Source organism: Nannobrachium achirus (genome assembly GCF_963921795.1).
Source record: "Nannobrachium achirus genome assembly, chromosome: 10".
NCBI lineage: Eukaryota > Metazoa > Chordata > Actinopteri > Myctophiformes > Myctophidae > Nannobrachium > Nannobrachium achirus.
In genome coordinates this window covers 59,026,843-59,050,274 of record NC_137819.1, presented here as the reverse complement: position 1 = coordinate 59,050,274, position 23,432 = coordinate 59,026,843, and the positions used below count along the sequence as shown (strand labels likewise).

The window sequence follows — 23,432 nt, the reverse complement described above, 5'->3', positions numbered from 1 at the left end:
ATCATACTTAGGGTCATAGGCTACACACTTTGCATGACATGCACTGATGCACACTATACCACCTTATAGGCCTATTCGTGGCATATTTTACTAAGCTATATATGCCCTAATAGGCATATAGGCTATTTTCAATCATTATGATTATGTATTACTAACCCTTAATATTATTAAGATAAAATGATGAAGCTGACCATACTTGCTGTATGTCTAATAAACATACTTATGAGAACTAATAAATAACCATATGCTTTATAACAATAATCATAACACATTATAAAGCATTAATGACTTGTTATACAGTCTATCATAATATTTAAAAGAATGCTGCTGACCACTCAGACATGGTTTTATTTCAAGGATCATGGGCTATTAAAAGTATCATAGTTGCAATACATTATATAAATGTGTTAAAGCATTTTGAGTATTTATGAGTTTGTGTAATTATAATTAAGTTCATTATAATGCATTATAAAGTATGTTTAGGCCTATATGACACTTTAGAAATGGGATAAATAGCAATGGATTGACGTCAATGCAAATTACACAAAATTAACATTTCCTAGAAGCATAGAAGCACATTTCCTAGAAGGGGGGATTTTGTTGGTAGGCGGGGTCAGCGAGTTTGCTCCGCCTCTGCCCACGCCCTTCGAGTGCCGAATCTGCCGATCACCGAAGACCTATTGGCGGAGAGCCCTGTCAATCATTCACCGCCAAAGCGTCTCTGTCTATGGCACCCATTCAGTAGCACCACAAGTCCTCCACAACAAAGTTCAGCAGACAGAGAAGAGTTACTGCAGGATAACCCCAATACAAGACCACTACCAGCACGCCAGCCGGCTAAAAAAAACACCAGTTGAAGAAGGCGACAGGTGAATAATGGAGCAGACTGCATTCGCTGAGCAAATGAGACCCCTATTGAGAACGGTAAGACCCGACTACACTGAAATGCATGTTTTTTACCCCAGTAGTTTAGTAGTCTGCTGACTGCTGCAGGAGAAGAAGCGGGGTCTGAGCCTCGGAGGGGATGCTTCATGCTTTTGGAAGTCAGCTGCTATTGTTAGCACCCGGCTTTTTCAGTAGGGCTCAGAACACGTGGCGAAGGAGCGCCTTGTGGTTAAAACGCCTTAACATGGGAGGCGGTGGGAGCATCAAATCACATTATGCTGTTTGTTTGAGGTTGCCGCCTTGATTGGTTGTTGTTCGTCTCATGTGGGGTTGGTCACAGACTGCAAAATAAGGTACCAGGGCTACTATAGTCAGACTGTCAGAGACACGAGTCGAGGAGCAGGCAAGCTCTCAAACCCTTGTGCAGGACTCAGGAGCAGTGGTGGGGAAAGTTCTCACACTCTTTACTTGAATAAATGTATCATTCAATACGGCAATGTAGACATGCATGCTCTATTTACAAGTAAAAGTCTGGCATTCAAAATGTACTTGAGTAAAAGTACAACAGTATTGCATCAAAACGTACTTAAAGTACCAAATGTAGAAACTAAGTATCAGAATAGTCCCATTTCACAAGTTTAAAATGTATACAAATCTTTTGAAAATAGCAGATCTACAAGCTCACAATGCGTAGCAATCCTCTATTTTCAAATGGCCTATAGGGTTGAAGTGGTCAATGTATGTTTTGTAATAAAAATCCAAATCTGCTTAAAGTAACTGCAAGTTTAAAATTGTGGAGTAAAAGTACAATATTTGGATCCAAGATATAGGCCTAGTGAAGTAAAAGTACAGAAAATTTGAAATACTCCAGTAAAAATACCTCAAAATTGTACTTTTAAGTAAATGTACTTTACACCACTGCTCTGGAGCCTGTTTATAAATGTTATCTGGCATTGATTAACAAGACATAATTATCTAGGCCTATTTAGACAATAACATGCTGTAATGCCATAATGAACATTTATGTTACATAGTTAACCAATCTTCTAATTCACACACATGGGTCCTCAACTGCCATTATGGGCTAATGATTCCGGATGGTGGTGCTACAGCAACTTTTTTTCCCTTCTTCTATATGTCAATATGACATCAAGAAGGCCCTTCATGGCTTCTAAAGTAGGCAAACCTCCAATGCAATACTTTGTTCAAGAGTTAGTAGCATTACAAAGAACCCCAAAACCTACCACTTCCATACAGAATGGGATGAAGACATTTCCCCCAGTATTTCCCATTTATTTCCCCCTTACAGTAAGTGTGTTTGTCTAAAATGCTGCCATTCCAAAGCCTCCCTCAGGCCCTCAGCTAAAACATTTTGGATGGGTAGATCATGTTGAGTTAGTCATTTTAAAAGTAGATCTCATGTCAAAAAAGTGTGGGCACCCCTGTTTTACTGTATAAGCCAAGGAACACATTTTCCTCCTCAAAATGCCTGGCCAGAGTCACTGGTACTGTGGTACACGGCTGCTTAATTTATTTTTTTGGCCTAGTATAATTTGTTCTCTAAAACAGGGGTCTTCAACAGGGGGTCCGGGACCCCTAGGGGGTCCTCAGAGTTACTTCAGGGGGTCCACCAAATCTTTGTGTGATAGAAACATTTTTTCTCCTTTTTATATTAACCACTTGAACCCTAGCGACCATATTCTGAGAACATTAGCCAAAAATAGCAGATCTACAAGCTCACAACGCCTCGCAGCGCGAGGCGTTGTGAGCTTGTAGATCGGCTATTTTCGGCAAGAGGTTTGGTGTAGAGGGGGAAAAGAGCAGACTAAGTAAGTACAGAGTGAAAGGTTACGTTTATTAAGTATTGACGGTTCAAGTGGTTAAATATCTAGAAACACAAATCGACATGAATCCAAAATACACTGACGATTGTGCTGTCAAATGATGAAACTATATGGAATCTATGAAAAGATTGAGGGGGTTCATCTCTCCCTCAACTAAGGGGTCCTTGGCCTGAAAACGTTGAAGACCCCTGCTCTAAAATATATTTGGAACTATTTCAAGACACATGAGCCACTTGTCTTTTCATGATGACTGAGTCTTCTCTTGAGTCTTCAAGGTATTTTGGGCTAAGTTAAACATGTTCACAGTTCTTTGAAGTAAGGAATTTGCAGCCCTCACGTCATTGATTCCCAAGATTAACTACAGTGTAGTTCACATTACAGGGACTCTTTTGAATGTCGTTCTGCCGTGACGTCAACAAATGACTTTATCTGGGGCTTGAAAATGCTAGATCTTGTTTTGTGCTCCATTAAACTTCTTGTGACCTACATAGTTTGGGTTACACAAGCCACTCATATCCCGACCTCTTGCCCCCAGTGTGTGTGTGTGTGTGTGTGTGTGTGTGTGTGTGTGTGTGTGTGTGTGTGTGTGTGTGTGTGTGTGTGTGTGTGTGTGTGTGTGTGTGTGTGTGTGTGTGTGTGTGTGTGTGTGTGTGTGTGTGTGTGTGTGTGTGTGTGTGTGCGTGCGTGCGCGGTAGTTGCCCACATCCTGTTTGTTGTTGGGTGGAGCTTCACAGATATAGAAATGCAGATGAGGTGATGGAATAACTCATACTGAGAAGTACTAAGTCCCCGGGAAAAAAGAACTAGGCTCACAGAGCTACATTTACCCACTTCTACCCTGTATACTAACATGACCGGTATCTCATAGACGTCTGACGTCATAGACCACATTTAACTGACACAATATGTATATATGGGCATCTGACATCGTACATGTCTGACATCATAGGGTCAGACCACATGAGACGGACAATATGTCCATATATTGGCATTCCTCATAGACACCATGAGACTGACACAATATGTCCATATATGCATTATAAAATCATAATTTATTGCAACTATGATAATTACAATGTCACTTTGATCTTGGCCAAAAGAAAGTCAGTGAGTGTATCAAGTATTTTGATACTTGACCTTATGAGTAATCATAAGGGGCTTTGTGTAATGATTTCTTATACCTGTAATTATACAGCATTATAAGCTGATTACATTATATGCATTCATGACCGTAAGTCACCATAGAATGCTTTATAATGTGTTATGATTGATTATTGTTATGAAGCATTATGAGTATTTATGAGTTCAATTATACAGTCAGTGTTATAAGCCGATTATAAGGCATTATACCAAAACTCTGAAGGAGACCTGTGTCAAAACGTTGGTGTATTTCTAAGTAACAAAAAGCTGTGTGACAGACTGGATGGAGACACAAGAGTCTACTTTGTGTCTCCATAGAGAACCACTGTTGGTCATCAAATTATTGGCTTAGGAATGCACCCAAAAATTAGGGGGCACGGGGGGGGGGGGGGGGGGGGGCACGGTGGCGCAGTGGTTAGCGATTCGCCTCACAGCTAGAAGGTCCTGGGTTCGATTCCCGCCGAGGGGGCGCTGGGGGCGCGTTCCTCCCTCCGCGTCATCAGTGCCCATACCCTAGGTGGGGTTGGCGATAGGGCCTTTCTGTGTGGAGTTTGCATGTTCTCCCCGTGTCTCTTAGGGTAGATGCCCTCACAAAAACATGCAGTAGTCCTGGTTTCTATACAGTTTGCATGTTCTCCCCGTGTCTCCTAGGGTAGATACCCTCACAAAAACATGCAGTAGTCCTGGTTTCTATACTACCTCTCCCTAGCCAGCCAGGTGCTCCCCAATTCCCCTGGCGCGGCAGGGGGAGAGCGGAAACCAGGACTAAAGGTTAGGTAGTTGGCACTGGGTGAGAAAATGCGTTGCAAAACCGTGGGATAAAAATATATATAAAAAAAGGAATGCACCAAAAACAGAAATATCCATGAATTCAAGTCTCCATGGTGAAATACAGGATAAGTTGTTGATTTCCTGTGTGTGTGTGTGTGTGTGTGTGTGTGTGTGTGTGTGTGTGTGTGTGTGTGTGTGTGTGTGTGTGTGTGTGTGTGTGTGTGTGTGTGTGTGTGTGTGTGTGTGTGTGTGTGTGTGTGTGTGTGTGTGTGTGTGTGTGTGTGTGTGTGTGTGGTCTTGGTGGTGAATGATGGATGCAAGGGGGATAATATGTGAGTTTTCATTTTGGGTCGGGAGTTGAGAAAGTTTTACGTATTTTGGCTGAAATGGAAATCAGTGCTTCTCCTGTGACAGGGGGCCCTTCAGTCCAAACGTCTGCCTGAAGCGCTAATAAAGTCTCTGGCCTCTTTAACCTTGAATCCGTCCTTTAGAGCACTCGTCTTGAGGAAAAGTAGTTCATTGTTCTGATGTCAGCTGAGCCTGAATGCTTGAAACCCGGCTCCAAGTTGAGAAATAACCACGCTGCCCTGACCAATTTGATTTCAGTTTCTATGGTCCAAGGATAGACGAAGGCATTGAAATCCAGAAATAATCATTTTGAATCTTACGCTACTGTAAATGGCACTTGCTTTTAGTATAGTAGTGTCCTAAAACTCCTTTCTGGGTTCTCCAGCCCACAAGGTTTGTAGAACTCAATTTGCCAGTTGATTACCTGTAGGGGAGAAAAATAGTATATATTCAAAAGGCATGGTAAAAATAAAGGTAATTCGTTCAACCATAATTGCACTTATTCATCTTTGGTTCCAAGCCTGCCAGGAGCTAATGGATGTTCTGAAGAGAAGAGAGAGTGACGGACAGAGAGAGGGTGGGGGGTGAAGGGAAAAAAAGAGTCCACTATAGCTTGGCTTTGCCTGAGGCTTCCATTATGCTTTCAGGGTTTGCATTTATCATTAAATGACAGTCCATTTGGTCTGATCTCCATTCACCTCCTTAATGTGCGAGTTCTGATGGACATTCTGTCTGGCGCCAGGCAGGCTGAGGCAGCTTTATCATTCTCTTGTACCTTATACTGAAACCGGGCAAACACGAAAGCCCAGAGTTAGCATCTTTATTCCCTTTTCTACGTTAGTGTAAGTTCCTAAGCTAAAATGTACATCTTTTAGTGAGAAGATACTATAGTAACTGGATGACTACATCCGGGATATTCACCTGAGGGCAATTTAGTCAAATACTCTGTGAAAAGCAATCATTGATAACATTGTTTGAGTCCAGAATCAGTAATCCCCCTGCTCCGTTTGATTTCCATGGTTTGCTATCTAGTATTTGGCCGCATCCATGTGAAGGTGATTCCATAGTGTCGGGTTTCCACACTGATGTTGAATCTGATCTTTAAAAGTAGGAATTAAAAAAGTACAAAGTACTCACATTTCCACCAACAAAGAACGCTTAGGTGTTTACTTGTTTTCGGCTTCGGCTATAGCCAAAACGTGTACGCGTTCTTTGTTGGTTTGTGCCAATAAAAAAAGTGGAAATGTGAGTATTTAATGTCCCTCACTGATTTTAAAGGTTTGGATGTGCTATCTTCTTTTTGAGCGGTGGTCACACCGTCTCCATAGCGTGGCCGTGTGTGTAGGTATGTATGTTTGTGTGTTAGTTTGTTTGTATGTGGGTGGGTCTGTATGTAGCCTCAAGCCTGTGTAGTACCTTTTCTGGCCACACATGTTAAGGGAGGGGCGCTGTTGTCCAGGCCACACACACACACACACACACACACACACACAGAGAACCACCGCTCAGTTCACACGGGTGTGATTTTATGTATACTGTTAGGTCTAGCACTCTACTGAGAAAACCCATTGCTGATGTGCAACCTCTTTTTCTTATTTAGTTGAATTTGTACAGTCAGGTGATTCCAGTCAGATGAGGCCCCCATGCTAGAGGGTTTTCCCCTTCTGTGGTCCTCCTCTGTCAGTGCCACCCTGAAGCACTGTTTAATGGGGGTCGGGGTGAGGGTGCAAGGGTGCAGTTTTGTACAGTTTTGGTGCACGTATAATAATGGTGTGAAGCAAACTTTTTAGCTCAGGACCCAAAAGAGAAATTTGACTTTTGCCCAGCCAGGACCCAAACTAGTAACAGCAGATCTGCAAGCTCACAACACATCGCTTAGCGCCACGTTGTGAGCTTGTAGATCTGCTATTTATGTTTTTCTAATTTATGGAATTTCTTAGATTTATGTCATTTATTAATTGAAAAATCATTGCATTCAGGAAAATCTTAGCTTTTTGGGGAATGTTTTTAGAAATAATTTAAAACAAAATGTAGGAAACAAAAATTAAGGAACCCATGAAAATGTGTCTGCGACCCACAAATGGGTCTCAACCCAGTGTTTGGGAAACAGTGGTGTGAAGTACCTGCCCACCACCGTGGAGACGGGGTTTGGTTTCTGGTGCCTCAGGTCAGTGTTACTGGCGTGGGATGCTGCGTTGTGAGCTTGTAGATCTGCTATTTTTGGCAAAGAGATTTGGTAGAAAGTGAAAAGGTCTGTTTGACCAATTATAGAGGGTTTTAAGTGCTACCGGATATGCAGCTCGGCAAATAAGAGGTGAATTGATCCCAGGGCATGATGACCACCCTGTAGACAATATGCCTTTCCGGTTCGTTCTAGCGGAAGTGCTGCGTTTAACGGAAGTTACGTTAGGGGAAAACCGGGGAAGCTCACTTCGGGGGAAGCTCACACAGCGGAAGTTGAACTCTTTCTGCCTTATATTGTCACCAGGCTTTTCTCTTCACAGATGAGTAAAGCCTGGCTACGTGAGGCTAGGGCATGACAGAGGATAATTTCAAGATAAAGTGAAATCTCCACCATACGATTATTGTGAGTGTTTTTTATCACGCAAACAGCGATTATCTTCCCATCCCTAATAGTGTATTCCTGGTGAAAGTCCTCACTGTCAGGTGAAAAGAATGTTTATCAGAGTCATTTGGTTGTCTACATCAGTGGTTCTCATAAGGCAGATTTTCTCACCTCGCGTTGTTGATTACTTATGATGCAGTAAATAAGTATTTTTCTTTTCTTTATCACTTCACAAAATCATGTGGGGAGACTGGGGACCCCTACTGTTTGTCATCAGACAGTAGGGGTTGGCAGTCACAGGAACTATATACCTAAATTGTGGAAGAAAAGGGTTGATAAAAAAATCACACCCGTGTGGAGTGAGCAGTGCTGCTGCTGATGGACCCACATCACGTCACATGGGGTCCAGGGGGGGGGGGGGCAAATAAGTGGGAGTTCAAATATCAGTATTTGGTACAATGGAAAAACACATGGTCATACTATACACACAAAGACGTATTGGAGCGGTTAGCACCGCTCAAAAATAAAATGGTCTCCCAATAGTGTATCTTTAGCTGCAGTAGAGTAGCCTATATAAAAATCACAAACGATGGTGTTAAATCTTTCACCGTTATGACATTTCTTTGAATGGTTCATTAAATCGATTGAGCCCCTTTTGTGGAACTAATGGCGTAGCATTCAACCCCCTCACAATGGAGGCTTCATCGCTACAGCAGCCTATAGGCTAATAACTGCACAAAGGGGAACTTGTTTGTTCATTTTAACCATACAATCCAGCCTCTGTAGGGCAGAGGTTTTTCTACCAAATGAACTTAATGTTATGCAGTGTGACGGTGAAGTTTCAAACCATTAAGCTTTTAAGTGGCCACTGTTGAGGGTGTGAAAAACGCTGGCCATTGTGTGTGAAGTCCTGCCCCGGAGTTTCTTTGTCGTTCCTTCACAGAAACATGTTGTTTGTAAGAAAGCATAGGTCTACTTGGTACAACTGTGCCACCTCTGAACAACCGTAAGGTCAGTTCACACCAATGCAACTCCCTGCAACTTCTTGCCCAAATTGGCAGTTGTTGCAAGTAGTTGCAATGGTGTGGACTGTCCTTTCCATTGTGGGGGGAGGGGATCAGAGATATATCTAGCTAGGTTTTTTACTTCCTTAAATGTTGTCAGTTTTCTGACTAGTTTGACGTCTTTCTTCATCTTTGTAAGTCAGGGCTTCTCGACTCAAAGTGGGTGCCTTGACTCAAGTGCAGGGGTGCCTCAGAATAGACTACTTTGATAATATTTGGAATGTATCAATGCCATTTAACCACTTAGACACTCTATAGTTAGTAAAACGGCCCGAGTTGAACTGTACTTGGTGTGGTCTTTCTCACGTTGTGATGCGTTGTGAGCTCGTACACGGCTATTATTTTGGTGAATTATTAATAGGAATGCTAAGTGTTTTAAACGCCACGTTTAAAAGTTATTTTCAGTCTGTCCTAATGGAAACAAATATTCTCTCCAGCTTTCCTCGTGTCACACTGTGTCTTTGGGGGAAAGATTTCCAAATTACGTACCGTTAAAGCTATTTTCAGGGCTGTCCTGGGCCAAAAATGTTTGAGAAGCACTGTTGTAAGTCTTGAGCTCATACATTAAGCCCTCTTTAACACCTGGCATTCCAGTTGATCGGATTGTGATCGTAAGGTGTTAACATTTTCAGTGTTCAGTGTTAATGCTGTCTGTCTTTCTGTTTTTATGCGGTCTGTCTTTCTGTTTTCACGCTGTCTGTCTTTCTGTGTTCATTCTATCTGTCTCTGAGTTCATGTATCTGTCTCAGCATCCATGCGGTCTGTTTCTGATTAGCTTTGTAAGCGCCAAAGATGATGTCATTGGTAGGCAGGGCTCTGAACTATCCACAGCCCACCGATGAGATGCAGAGTGAGTAGACAGAAATGGTGGCATCTTATCTACAACTTTCCAACGTCCCATGGTGCATTGCGCAGAAGGTGTGCGGCAGCTTCCGGCGCCGCAGCCGAGTGTGATCTACAAGCTCACAATGGCTGCATCTGTGACGCGACGTGAGCTTGTATGTCTGCTGTTAACTGGAAGTGTCCTACAGATAATGCTACAGTAAATTCTTGCGGAAACAGGTGGATAATGAGCATTAGTGAGGACCAGCTGTATGAAGATGAGGTTGAAAATGGATGACGTTCTCCTTTAACCCTGCAAGGCCCAGCGTTGCATTTTGGCAACGTTTTTTTAATCATTTTAAAAAAAATGTTATAATTAGATTTCCTGTAATTTTTTCACATTAACATCACCATTAAATCATATTGTTTAGTATTACAATGCCATTGGCCACGATATTTGCATATAAATACCTACCACAGAGGCTGACATTCACACCTCCCAGAGAAGTTGAAATTCCAGCGTCTGGACGAACAACATCTCACTTTTTAACTGAAGCTATTCCTCACTAAAACATGAGTAAAATGCCTGTAATATTTTTTTCGTGATCATTAGAATGTCTAGAACATGATTTATGATTTATGGTTATAAAACCTTACAAAAACATTATTAATTTTTTAACATTACATTTTCCTGTGATTAGGACTCCTACAACACCATCTGATTTTTTTTTTTTTTTTTTGGGGCCAGTAGAAATTAATTCGGGCCTTGCAGGGTTAAGTCTAGGCATGGATTTTAGTGTGGTTAGGAGGATAAGGATGTGGGGAGAGCGTTCACCATGCACTTATCTGAGAGAAGTTCAACAAAAACAAACCAAAATGTCCTTGTGAGTTCTTTTTATTGACATAGATGGAAGAACCAGCTCATATAGTCAGTGTTTGCTCATAGCTGTAAGCTATCTCTCACTGCTAAACTGGTTCATTTTCATAGCCGTAAGCTATCTCTCACTGCTAAACTGGTTCATTTTCAAACATTTTAGGTTTTAACCTTTTCTCAGTTTTTTTTCTCCTTTGGCCAGCCACACACACACACACACACACACACACACACACACACACACACACACACACACACACACACACACACACACACACACACACACACACACACACACACACACACACAGTTTACTTTACTGTACTGCCTCCATACATGCATGCAAGACTGGTCTCAGTAACCACAGTGGTTGAACCACTTGATTACTGTCTAAAGCTACTTAAAAAATCAACTCTGTGTGATAAACATAACCGTTGTGTTGTTGCGTGCGGATCGGGGTCTGGACACACAAACTAATATCTGAGGGGTGAACTATACTTCAGGACAGGAATGTTGCTCGTGGGAATGCAAAGTGGAATGCAGCCTTTTCTGTGCAGTCTATAACAGAGCTGTTTTTACTGTAGCAGCTTTCTGACTTGATGATTACTGTCAATCACTTTTATGTCCTTCCCTGATCACACAGGAGTTTGATCCCTTATCTGCTGGAAAAGAAGGGGGGGGAAATCAACTTGAGGTGCCCTGAAAACAAACAAAATGCTTAATTCACAGACACATTGATAACCATTGCGAAGTTTACCTGACTATAAACCCCCAGATCCTGCTTAATAGTACAGTACAGATCTGGTCTGGTTACTCTGCTAGGTGTTTGTGCTAAATATAGCTTCATCCATTAGATGGCACCCTTCTCATTTCATTTCATCCACATAATACATCCCAGATGAGTCGAGGCAATGATTTATGGCTCTGTTTTACTACAGCAACAACAGTTTGGCAGTGGTTAATGTAGGCGTGCGTCCGTGCGATGGTACATACTGTAGGTAGGATGGTTGTAGAAATGCCGTTGACCTACATAGACTAGACAGAGCCTGTGCATGGTGTGTATTCAAGGCATGGATTCCACGCTTTCACAGTGTGTCCTTGAGTAAACGAATAACCATCTTCTTTGTTTTTGCTCTCTTCTTTAGAAGAATATGTTTCTCCATACCGTCTTAGATCTTTATGTTCACTTGATGATGCTATTTTGCCCACACCCTCCATGATTGAGGCTGACACTTCGTCCGTCGTGGAGCACATGGGGAAAAGAAATAAAGGTTAAGGGAAAAAAAAGATGTTGTGGAGTGAGGGGCGATGAGTCATCACTAAGTGAGAGATTACTGGATGCTGAAAGACATGGCTGACCTTGAGGCCGAGGTACGGATCGCGATTGTCAGAGAGTGAAAGACGGACATGCAGGGCAGGCTCCTAACGAATGAAACTGCCGTCTGTCCTTCACAGTGCACTGCACCCGCCTGTAGAATGACTACGCGACGACACGTGTTTCTATTTATTTGTATGTGTGTATTGGGGGGCTGAGCCCCTTGTGTATGACCTGAATACCTCAGTGGGTGAGTATTTGTGCGTCCTCTATAAGTGTGGATGTCCTCTGAGAGAGAGAGAGAGCGAGAGAGAGAGAGCGAGAGAGAGAGCACTTGCTCTTCACTGGTTGAATAAAATATTCATGGTAGCAGGGATTGGCTGTTGAGCAAAGAGCGGACTGGCAGGGGAGAGCAAAGCTGGTTTTAAAGCAGCTCTCTCCCCCCTTATCTATTCCCCCTTTTTATCTCTCCGCTCTCCGTCTCAGTCTTTCTCACTAGCTCTCTCTGTATAAACAGATGAGCTGAGGCAGAGGCGAGACGGCCACTCTAATATCTCTTGTTAGAACCTAGCTCGGACGCACACGCACATTGTCTCACTCACACACACTCACTCATTCTCTCTCGCACACACTCAGACACACACTCAGACACAGGCTCACATGTACCCAGGGAAGACAGCTGGTTAGGGGAAGGAACTGGCTAACGTCTGCTGCTGAGGTTCCAGTCCCAAATGGAGGGACAGACTGAAGGAGAACATGTGCTTACGGTATGTGTGTGTGTGTCTGTCTGTGTGTGTGTGGATGCACGCACGTGTGATATTGTAAATGTGTCTTTACTGTTGCCTGTGCTGTGCAAGTGGCTTTTCTGTGTGCGTACGCAAACCCATTTTAATGTCTGTGTGTTTGACCCTTATCCGGCCAGTCGCAAAGAATTAGTTCTGTGTGTGTAAATGTGCGTCTTTTCTTAGGCACTTCCGCTGCTCAGCACTGTCAGCAGAGCGCTGGGTGTACTAGCAGCCAGGAGGGCAGGTGGTTGGTAGATCTGAAGGGGTGGTATGGAGAGAAAGAGAGAGGGAGGGAGGGAGGGATGGATGTGTGCATAGAAGGAGAGATGGGAAAGAGGGTTAAGAAGCCCCTGCCTTGACTACGGTACTTTCTTGAAACTGAAAAGATCCTTTCTGTTCTTTGAGACGACATGGATGCTGAGAGAGAGAGAGAGAGAGAGAGAGAGAGTGTGTGTGTGAGTGTGACGCGGAGGAGGGTGGGAGGGAGGAAGGAAGAAGGAAAATGGGGACCGCCGTGACGATGATTTAATTACACAAAAATCATCTGGAAGCTTCAGCGAGACGTTTTGTTGGTTTATGGGAGAACGGAATTGGAAAACCTCATTTTGGGCTGCAGCCCAGATTAGACGGGGGGCAGAAACGTGAATGAATGCTGCTGACAAGTCCTGCGAGAGGCAGGTGCACACAGTGAGAGAGAGAGAGAGAAGATATTTGTGGAGCCGAGGGGATGTGGCTTGGCGTGTGTGTGTGTGTGTGTGTCTCTGTGTGTTGTATCAAGGAATCTGATTGTATCCCATGTCCTCATAATATGCTCATATACCTCTTATTCTTTGTGTGTGTGTCCGTAAAGAAATCCTCCCAAGCATTAAACATGGAGTCATGAAACAACAAGCAGAATGATCATGAAAACAGTCTTAAATGTGCCTCGTTTAAAATCCTACTTAGTCCTACTGGAAAACATTTTTATTATAAAATATATCTTACCACCTCTCTAAAATCTGCTACTGTAAGTGTAGTAGACTTGTAGATTTGAAACTGTTCTTAACTCCCTAATAATTGGCAAACAAAGTAAATTGATTGACGGATACTGTTAAGTTTCCGGGAACAGCATTGTCGTTTTTTGCCCAGGCATGTTTGGTTTAGTAGCAAGGTATTTCACTGATTAGGTATGCAGGATGAATAACTAATTATTGAACTCATCAGGTGTAATCTGAGGGGGTAAACCCACACAGCTTGGCCTGTCTAGAGCATGATTAGGAATAGGGCTGTCACAATTATTACATAATCGTCTAATCGCGATTATTTGACATAATCACGTTTATCTTTCATAATCATTTCAATGTTGAAAAATGTTCATATATATAGTTTAAAGTAAAAAAAGTGTGGAAATAGCCGATCTACAAGCTCACAACAGGTCGCATCGCGACGCGTTGTGAGCTTGTAGATCGGCTATTTCCACTATCAATGTTCTAGTTCTCAATTATGTCAGTAATTTCTTTGTATATTTAGGTTATGTGTCATATCTACCATGTGCAACTTAAAGCCTAAAGCCAAACAGAAATGTAATTGTCAACGACGAAAACACATTTAAATCGTGGTGTCAACGTGTCAAACTCTTTGATGTCGCTGGAGGCCCACGACGCGTGTTTGCTTAATTTTAAATCGGGACAACTACACCTCTGGTCTGAACGCAGGATTAAATGTGAGAACGCAGCGACATTTTGCTGCTTTCTCTAGAGACGGTTGTCATCTGCACGAGGCCTCAGATGTGAATTAATACGGTGCACACTGCATACATTTTGCTTGTTCAAGAGAGGGTGTAATATTGCTTCGGGGCACCTGAATAGTTTCAAACGTAGCATTTTGTTTACTTTTGAAGGTTGCTTTGAACCTGTAATCCCCTCCTAACACAAACCACAGTGTTGGTGTCAATTTACAACTAAGCTGCTATCTGTTAGAACCATAGAACACGCACGCGCAAACGCGCACGCACACACACACACACACACACACACACACACACACACACACACACACACACACACACACACACACACACACACTCTCTCTTTGTACATCTATACATGTGAGGACTTTTTTTCCTTTGACTGTATTCTATAACCTCTAAATCTTAACCCCAGTCCGCACCTCTACATTCCTAACCTTAACCCTTGCCCTAACCTTATCTTTAGCGACAATTCTAGCCTAATTCCTAACCTAACATAACCTGACGGCCCTGACAAGTGAGTGCCAGCAACATTCTCCCTCTCTCTCACACACACACACACACACACACACACACACACACACACACACACACACACACACACACACACACACACACACGCTTGTAGAATAAGTCAAAGCCTACACCACTATTTTCCCTGTCAAGGCAGTTATTAATTAGACTAATTGCTATCAATCCCCCACAACACTTAGTCAAGCTCCAAACACAATGCTGTTGGATGTATTATTAGATGTAGTCATTAGTTCTTTCCGCCAACTCGTGACTTTTCCATCACCTCTTACTGCGTTGTGCCTTGTCAGTTATGAATAATTTAGGCAGGACTTCTCTGTGTTATGAATGCTCATACAATTAGGGCACTTAAGCACTGTCGGCCCATGGCAATCCCTGGTGTGCATCACTGTGACAGCCTCTTGTTTTAAGACTGCAGCATCGAGGCTTTGTGTCTGGTTGTTACGGACCTGTTGTCTGGATAAATAGAGCAGCTGAGGCCTGGGGCTGCTGAGGGGTGTTTGGAATTTCCACTTTCCCATCACTGGATGTGTGCGCTGTACATGGAGGTTGTAAAAATGATCACAAATTGTCACATAGTGATAGTGGTTATATATCTGCTTCCGACTCAACTCGCCATCGCTTGCAGAGCAGATTCAGTTGCCATTCTTCCCTGAAGTGACAGATTGAGTTCAGTGAGTAGCTTGAATTTGTTGCACAGGTAAGCAAGTTTTTGTGGCACATTCTGTGTCATTAAATGTGCTGCCAGTGGGTATAGGGTATTGTTTTCAGAAAAAAGTAAAATAGTGGGTCAAGAATAAGGTCGAAATGGGACGAAAATGGGTTTCCTCAGACGGGTGCCTGGTATCTGCCTTAGAGATAGGGTGAGAAGTTCAGTCACCCTCACCCGAGAGAGACTTGGAGTAGAACCGCTGCTCTTACACTTGGAAAGGAGTCAGCTTAGGTGGTTCGGGCATCTAGTACGGATGCCCCCCCGAGCACCTTCCTAGGAAGGTCCTCGATGCACGTCCCACTGGGAGGAGACCCTGTGGCAGACCAAAGACCAGATGGAAGGATTATATCTCCAAACTGTCTTGGGAACGCCTCTGTATACTCCCTGAGGGAGTGGAGGAAGTTGCTCGGGATATGGAAATCTGGAAATCTCAATTGGAACTGTTAACCCCCGCGACACGAATCCGGATAAGCGGTTGAAGATGGATGGATGGATGAAAATAATTTCTGCAGCAGTTCGCAACACGCAAATGCTGGCTAGCAACGGAGCTCTCCCTCTGAGTATCCATCTGAAAAGGGGTTTATGTCCTGCATCCCCTTCCTCATGATTCTACTCAAATAGAAGCGAGTTGTCGATACAAGGTACTTTTTCACACTCGCGTGACGGATTCTGGTTTTATCCAATAATTGTGTAACTGGCACTAGAGAAAACGTGTCATTACATGAGAGTCGTGTGTCGATTATGTACGGATATGAATATTTATAGCTCCCATTGTGCTCTGGGAAGACTCACAAATGATTATTCTCACTTTCCAGCCGTTGTATTTGGTCATTGTAGGCCATGTATCATATTGTAATTCTATGGGGCGGGAAATGTGCTGGGATTGCATCTCCGACAATGTTTTTGTAGTATTCTTTTGTTTGTTTTGTGTCGTTGATATTAACATTCAGCATCTGCTACCTTCACTGCATGTTAAGCCCCAGAATAGGGTTGCTAAGGTCAAAGTGGTCAAAGGAGGCCCAGTAGTTTATCTGTTTAGTTTACACTGTGACTGTGGGGCTAAATGAAGAGCTATCAGCCATGTTACATCACCATGACACTTTCCTCCCCTACTTATACTATATAGAAAACAGATGGACATCACAGTAGTGACCGACCGATAGACTTTTTTGTGATCCGATACGATAGCGATTCTAGAGAGGGGGCCATCACCGATACCGATACGATACAGATATATACATATATACAGTATATATATATATATATATAAAACTTAATATGTGGATTGCACCAATATGATCATGAAAAGGTACAGTGACAGTCATTGATTATTAGATATAGTTAAGTTTAGAGTGACATTTTTATTTATCAGTCATTCTACAGATTCAGCCAGCTGTCTTTATTAATGAGCCACAGACCTCCAATCTGTAGTGCTCTAACTGGACTGGAGTTTCATTTCTCTCCAAAAGCCCTTGAATACGATTAAGGATTACTGTGATTATGGTAAGCTCACATTTAATATTGCACAAACCATACATGTAACTTTCACTAGCCCCTAAAACATTTATATTGGTTATATTGGTCATATTGGTCGCATATCGGTCGTATCGGTGCATATCGTTGCATATCGGTGAATACACAAGGCACTCTGATGTTTGAACAGGTGCCCGCAGGTCAAGCCTAACAGTCCACACACTATAATAACGAATCCCTTCAGACTGATTTATAGACAGAACACAGACACAGAGGAATCGATGCCTGGCATCTGTGACTCATCCTGAGCTCCACTCACGCATCGTGGCTGTGAATTGGAGATGCCTGAAGAAGGCAGGGCCGATAAATGAAGGCAAGAACGACAGCAAGAGAGAGAAAACATGAAAGGTTGACACTCGTGCGTTTTTAGTTTCATGTCAGTCTCGCCCCCTCATCTCTTCCTCCCTATCGATTCAGCTGTTGTTGGTTTCCCAACCCAAGCATGCACGCCCACGTTTTCCCCTTCGAGAGGGCAGCCACCGATGGAATGGCTTGTCCTGAATGTAGAATCAATCCATGCTTGCATTCCATTCCATTGTTCTCTACCTTCAGGTGCAGGGACGTGCAGAGAATGTTAGAGCGGCAGGGGCTGACATTTCTAAAAGGGTCTTTTGGTGGAAATATCGAAAATAGACGACCTCCAAGTTGTGAGCATGGAGGTCTGCTATTTTCGGTGCTTGATACCACACTGAACCAAGCATAATCAAGTCAATACTGGAGATGTGGCGTAACGGCATGGATATCTACATAGAGAGGGCAATTCTTTCAACATAAGATGCTGCTTTCAAGTTCAAGAGAGTTTAGACAAGGCAATTCTCTTGAATGCTGCCTTCAGGTATGGCATGGAAAGAGGGCATTTGCATTTCTTTCTCCCATAGTAAAAACTGCTTTCATGGTCTGTAGAGGGCACTTTTTAGAGACCGATAAAAGGGCAGGGGCTCAAGCATGTGAGCACATGCCTGTTCAGGTGATGTTCTGTCCCCTGGCGTGACTGTGGAGCTTCTGTTTAGCATTCCCATCCCCTGACCTGAGTGTAGGGCTTCTGTTCAGCGTTCCCTTCATCTCTGGCTGGCCGGGAACTGCAGCCCAGGACACGTCCTCACGTCCTCTGAGCAATGTTTCCACTTGACTGTTAGCTTGTTTCTATTTTTCTCAGTTTCCATGGACTGTCCTCTGCAATGGTCGGCATGACGGAACAATCTCTCCCAGTTGTCCAAGATAATAGGTGAACAACCATTCACTACGTGTTGTGGTAGAGCCAAGCTTGCTTGCTAGTTCAACTGGCTAGTCTGGCTTGATCTCTCACACTGAAAGACAACACATGATTTTAATTAAAGCAGGGGTCTTCAACGTTTTCAGGCCAAGTACCCCTTAAGCCCCGTTTTCACTGAGCAAAACTTCTGGAAGTCTTGTCAAAAATGACGGCAATTTTGAAATTCACGCCATGTGAAAACGGCCACTTATTTTGTATTCCGGGAGTTTTGGAGGCCGAAATTTGACGGGAAAATACCTAGTAATTTTTGGCTAAAGTACCGTTAGAATACAAAATTCCCTTCTGTGAAAACGCATACCGTTATTTTTGACGTTTTTTTGACAAGCAGGTGCGTAAGGAGCCAATGATAACAGTTAAAAGCATTGTATTTGGGATTGAAAACGATCAGAATGTGAATGGGATATAGGCCTACAGTCGAAATATAATACAGCTTCACCTTGCATTAGGGATAATTATTTAGGCTATAAAGAGTAGAGTGAGAGTCGCATTGTGACCATGGCTGGCTGCCTGCAAAAGTGCAACGATTTCTTAACGGCAGCTCCTTTTGGAACTTCTTCCTCCGCTATCTGCGGAGGGACTGGAGAGGTTCTGAAAGAAAGAAGCTGTTCTCAACAAAAGGTGCATCATTAGTTTATCGCCGTTGTCATGTGATGATTAGCCTAAAAGTCTTTTGAGCACCGAGCGAGTCCACAGACCACAGCTAATCTAAAGCCCACAGGTGCAACACGTTGCATTAGATGAGATCCTTTCTGAACGGACCTTATGTGTTGTTGTTGCTGAGCATGAAGAATGTTGTTTTAGTAAATCCATTTGTAGCGTTCAGAGTGAGAGAGAGAAGAGACAGGACAGGCACCGATGCCACCGCAGTGAACGCAACGAACTGGGGAGAGTGTTTCTTTTTTTCATTTTTTTTTCAGGTCTTTCAGTGCAAGTGTTGCCATGTCTGCTAATTATAAGCGACTCTGGGCTTCATTTCCGTAAAGTTGTTTGTATATGATAGTTGCTGGTTTCGTTTTATTTGTTGTGAGCTTGTAGATCGGTAATTTTCAATTAGCTGATGTGGCGATGCGGGTAGTTTCGTACACCTGGTTGCTTAGTTCTCTCGCAAAGTCTGGCAACACGGACACGGACAACGGACAACACCGCGACAACGGTTTAGTGAAAACGAGGTATTTTATGGCTATGCCAGCATTTTTGCTTATGTGAAAACACCCAAAAAACGAAACTCCCGGCAAGTTGAAAATCATTATGCTAATTATTTTGCAGGAAAAATTCCGGAACTGTAGTGAAAACATGCCTTTAGTTGATAGAGAGATGAAGCAGGGACCCCCACAACCTGTTCATAGATTCCATATAGTTTCATTGTTTGACAGCACAATCATCAGTGCATTTTCGATTCATGTCAATTTGTGTTTTCAGATATTCAACCACTTGAACCTTCCCCTCTACACTAAAACCCTTTGCCAAAAATAGCCGATCTGCTATTTTTGGTTAAAGTTCTCAAAATATGGACGCTAGGCTAGGGTTCAAGTGGTTAATATAAAAAAAGGAGAAAAAAAGTTTCTATCACTCAAAGATTTGGAGGACCCCCTGTTGTAACTCTGGGGAACGCCTAGGGGTCCCGGACCCCCTGTTGAAGACCCCTGTTTTAAAGTATATTTTGGGGCTGGTCCCATTATTTCATAGTCATCGACGCGACGGTCATTGGCACTAGGGTTGGGGGCGGTAACCGCCGTACCGCCGTACCGCGGTATACCGAGGCCTACCGCGGTGTCAGGGTCCTTACCGCGGTCAAAATAGTCTATTTTTTATTGAAAACAAGCGAGTTTTCAAACGGGGGAGAGGCGAGGACCGCATGCGCTCCATGCCGCTCTGCTCTGGGCCGCGTACCACAGGTTTGGAACGTCTATGGTTTGGAAGCCAGTAGCCACATACGTCACTCGACTCGGAGACACAGTCTACTCTACACAGACACAGCAGCAGCCTCGTAGTAGGGAGCACGGAGAAGCGTAAACTTTCTCTGACTGTAATGCACACAACACAAGTATGTTAATACATACCTTGTGTTGTGGCAGTAGTACCTTGTGGCATTTTGTTTTTTATTCATACGGATTACAGGCGGAGCGCGGACCGCGTGGACTAAAAGCGAAAATGAAACTATCTTTTACTTTTCCCATCGCGTCGCGCCGACTCGCCCGTTGTGCCCCGTCGCCGATTTTATAACCTTTTCTGTCAAGTCTTGTCACTAAAACCTGTATATATCAGCACTCAATCGCTGCGATTTCAGACGTGAGTTAATCACTGTACACGATCTGATTACCCGTCTCCGTCTCTCTTCTGGTTTGTTCACACACAGCAGTCTGTGTCTTAAAAGCCCAAGTAGCTACCGTTACTATGGTAACCCGACAGTGCAGATCTAAAAGCTCAGAACGCGTCGCGGATGCGACGTGTTGTGAGCTTGTAGATCTGCTCCTTTCAAAGCCAAACCTGCTGTGCTGTACGGGGAAGTATAACTCGGGCAGTCAGGCTGTGGAGAGGCGACTTTTGGGAAGACGATTGCAATATTTTGGCTTATCACCGAACCTTAATTAATAGATACGGGGGTGCGGTAATTACCGCAAAACCGGCGGTAAATGGGAAGACGGTAATCGCGGTAACAAAATGTCGATACCGCCCCACGCCTAATTGGCACTAATGCAAGAAGTCTCTCTCAATCCCTGTTTTTGTCTGTTCGCGTGTTACGTGATTCCCACCACAGTTGAGCTCGGGAGTGCTCATTCTGGTTCATTCAACGTCCTGCATATGGGGGGCACACGTCAATCCCACGTCTCATTACTCTACGATGTGGCTACGCGTGTGGTTAAGGATCGGGGTAGTAATGGGGAGAGTCGGACAAACACAACGCCGGAGTATTACGTGTCGGAACAATGTGCAAATGTGCAAAAACAAATGCATGGCTTTTTAAATAACTAGACGACAATCCAGATACCGTAAATCACCAATTAATCGCCCGGTGGCAAACTGCCGCCGGGTCCCATATATCCACCCGGGGTCTGACCCCATTTTGCGCAATAAACGCCTGTTTCAAATAAGCGCAAGGTTCGTATAAGCGCCTGGGCCGTTATTTGCAATTAATATTATCCTTATTGACCCCATTTTGCTAAATAAACGCCCGGGCTACTAATTGGTGATTTACGGTACCTGACCATTGAGTTAGCCAGACGAGCGAGTGTCGGTGCAATTTGCCATTTTGATGCCTGAGTTATGAAGCTCATCCGTTGGCAGGCTAGCGGTTGGGGTTCGGCAAATCCCCCTGGATAGTACTGTACAGTATATCTTGGACTGGAGTAGTGGGCAGATTCAGTCGTTCGCAGGTGGAATAAGGGGAATAAGTGAACGGTACATCATACAGTACATATTATCTGATGAGGGGGTTAGCCAACCCACATTTGCCACTAATAATGCTAACTGGCTTTGTTACTAATCTGTAAACCAGACAGAGTCATGACCACAGAAAATGCCCTGATATAAATAAATAAACGGAGGCAGCCAATGTGTTTGTAATAGACTCTGTCCGTTTATAATGGCACAATGTCATCAAAACAAGATGTGTGCACCGACGAAAGATTTCTGATAGATAGATAGATACCTTTATTATCCCAAGGGGGAAATTTAGTTCTGAGACACTTCACAGAGATACAAATAGGCCTGTCACAATTATTACATAATCGTCTAATCGCAATTATTTGACATAATCGCAATTGTTTTAAAAATGGTGGATCTACAAGATCACAACGCTTAAGCCATGTGCAACTTCAAAGTGCAACTTCAAAACGCTAAACAGAAGCCATGTTTGCAACTTCAAAGTCTACAAGCCAAACAGAAATGTAATTGTCAGCGACAAAAACACAATTAAATCGTTAATCACAATTATTTGAGTTGACAATTAATCGTCATGTAAAATGTCATAATCCTGACAGCCCTAGGTACAAAGTCTTCCGGGTAGTGATGCAGAGAACTCAACATTTGTAATGATCATCTTACTTTATTTACTGTGTCATCCAACTAGCTAGATCCCACCTCCCCAAATCTTGATGCCTGTGTATGGGCTGGCATCTGGACCCGCTCGGCATTGTCTGGTGCTACCGCTACCCTCCTTCCCCTCCACCCCCACCCACCCACCCCTTACTGGCATGGCCTCTCCAGCCCAGCCTGGCACAGCTGTGCTCTCCGGGCACAATGGGCAACCTGCTCCCTTGGCCCGGAGGGATTAGCGGTGATTTGCAGGGTTTATTTTGGACCGAGGCTGTGTGACAGGTTGCATCATGTGTGTTGAAGTTGTTCATAGCACCGGGGAGGTGGGGCACATTAACGACACCTGATGCACGACGTGCACACACCTCATAAAAATGTGTGAAATGGCACACACGCACGCGGACGCACACACGCACACACACAGTATAGCCCCACACAATTCGTCACATGAATTGAAAGCAATAGACTATACTTGTTTACAGAGGACTTGCTAAGTGCTCTGTAAACGCTTATTTCAAGCTGTAATACGACAAACTGATTAATGTGAGAGTGAGATATGTTCAAAAGCTTAACTTTGTATATAAATAGTTACGATAGCACTATTCTGGGCATGTCATTATCATAGACTGTAAAAAAATATGGACGGTTGAAAGCCATTGGTTTCTATGCTGCGCAAATGAAGCTTTTTTGACCTTGTATGGGTGTCACCAGCAAACGTTGTCAAATTGTTTGTGGGCCGTCAAAGGTACTGCTTCAGTGTTCATTTAGACCGGTAACGCAAAATGCGTTTTTACCTTTCAGGCCGGGAACGCAAAATGCTGTTTATCCTTTTAGACCGGGAACGCAAAATGCATTTCCTGTAGTTTTTACCCTCTTCTGGTCTCGTGGCCAATGAAATGCATCAGGAGGCGATGACGTATGCTTCCCTGACTACTATCTGGGATTTTTTTTTTTGGCTTTACGTAACTTTATTTGTCGGAGAATCCCAGTGCGCACAAGAACAGCTTCTCATAGCGGCGAAATGGAAGACGTGTTGAGCGAAGGCAAACCGGACCCGCTGGAATTGGCATTGTTATTGTTACGTGATATGTTTGAAAACGACGACAATGATGAAGAAGTGTTTCATGGATTTCATGAGGACTGGATAACTTTTCACGGACGCACTTTGACACGGCTAGTTTCAGAGACCCGACTCTTTGCAGTACAGA

The 23,432-nt window shown here is 43.5% G+C and overlaps 1 protein-coding gene across 1 annotated transcript in view; it reads left to right on the top strand.

Annotated features, from left to right (window-relative positions):
- Positions 1-864: 864 nt before the first annotated feature.
- The window catches only part of LOC308293195 (sodium bicarbonate cotransporter 3-like), a 115,512-nt gene continuing 92,944 nt past the window's right edge, over positions 865-23,432 (top strand). Inside the window, exon 1 of the mRNA XM_080735632.1 lies at positions 865-924. Coding sequence (XP_080591758.1) covers positions 877-924 — 48 coding nt within the window. The 5' untranslated portion in view covers positions 865-876. The remainder of the gene's footprint in view (positions 925-23,432) is intronic.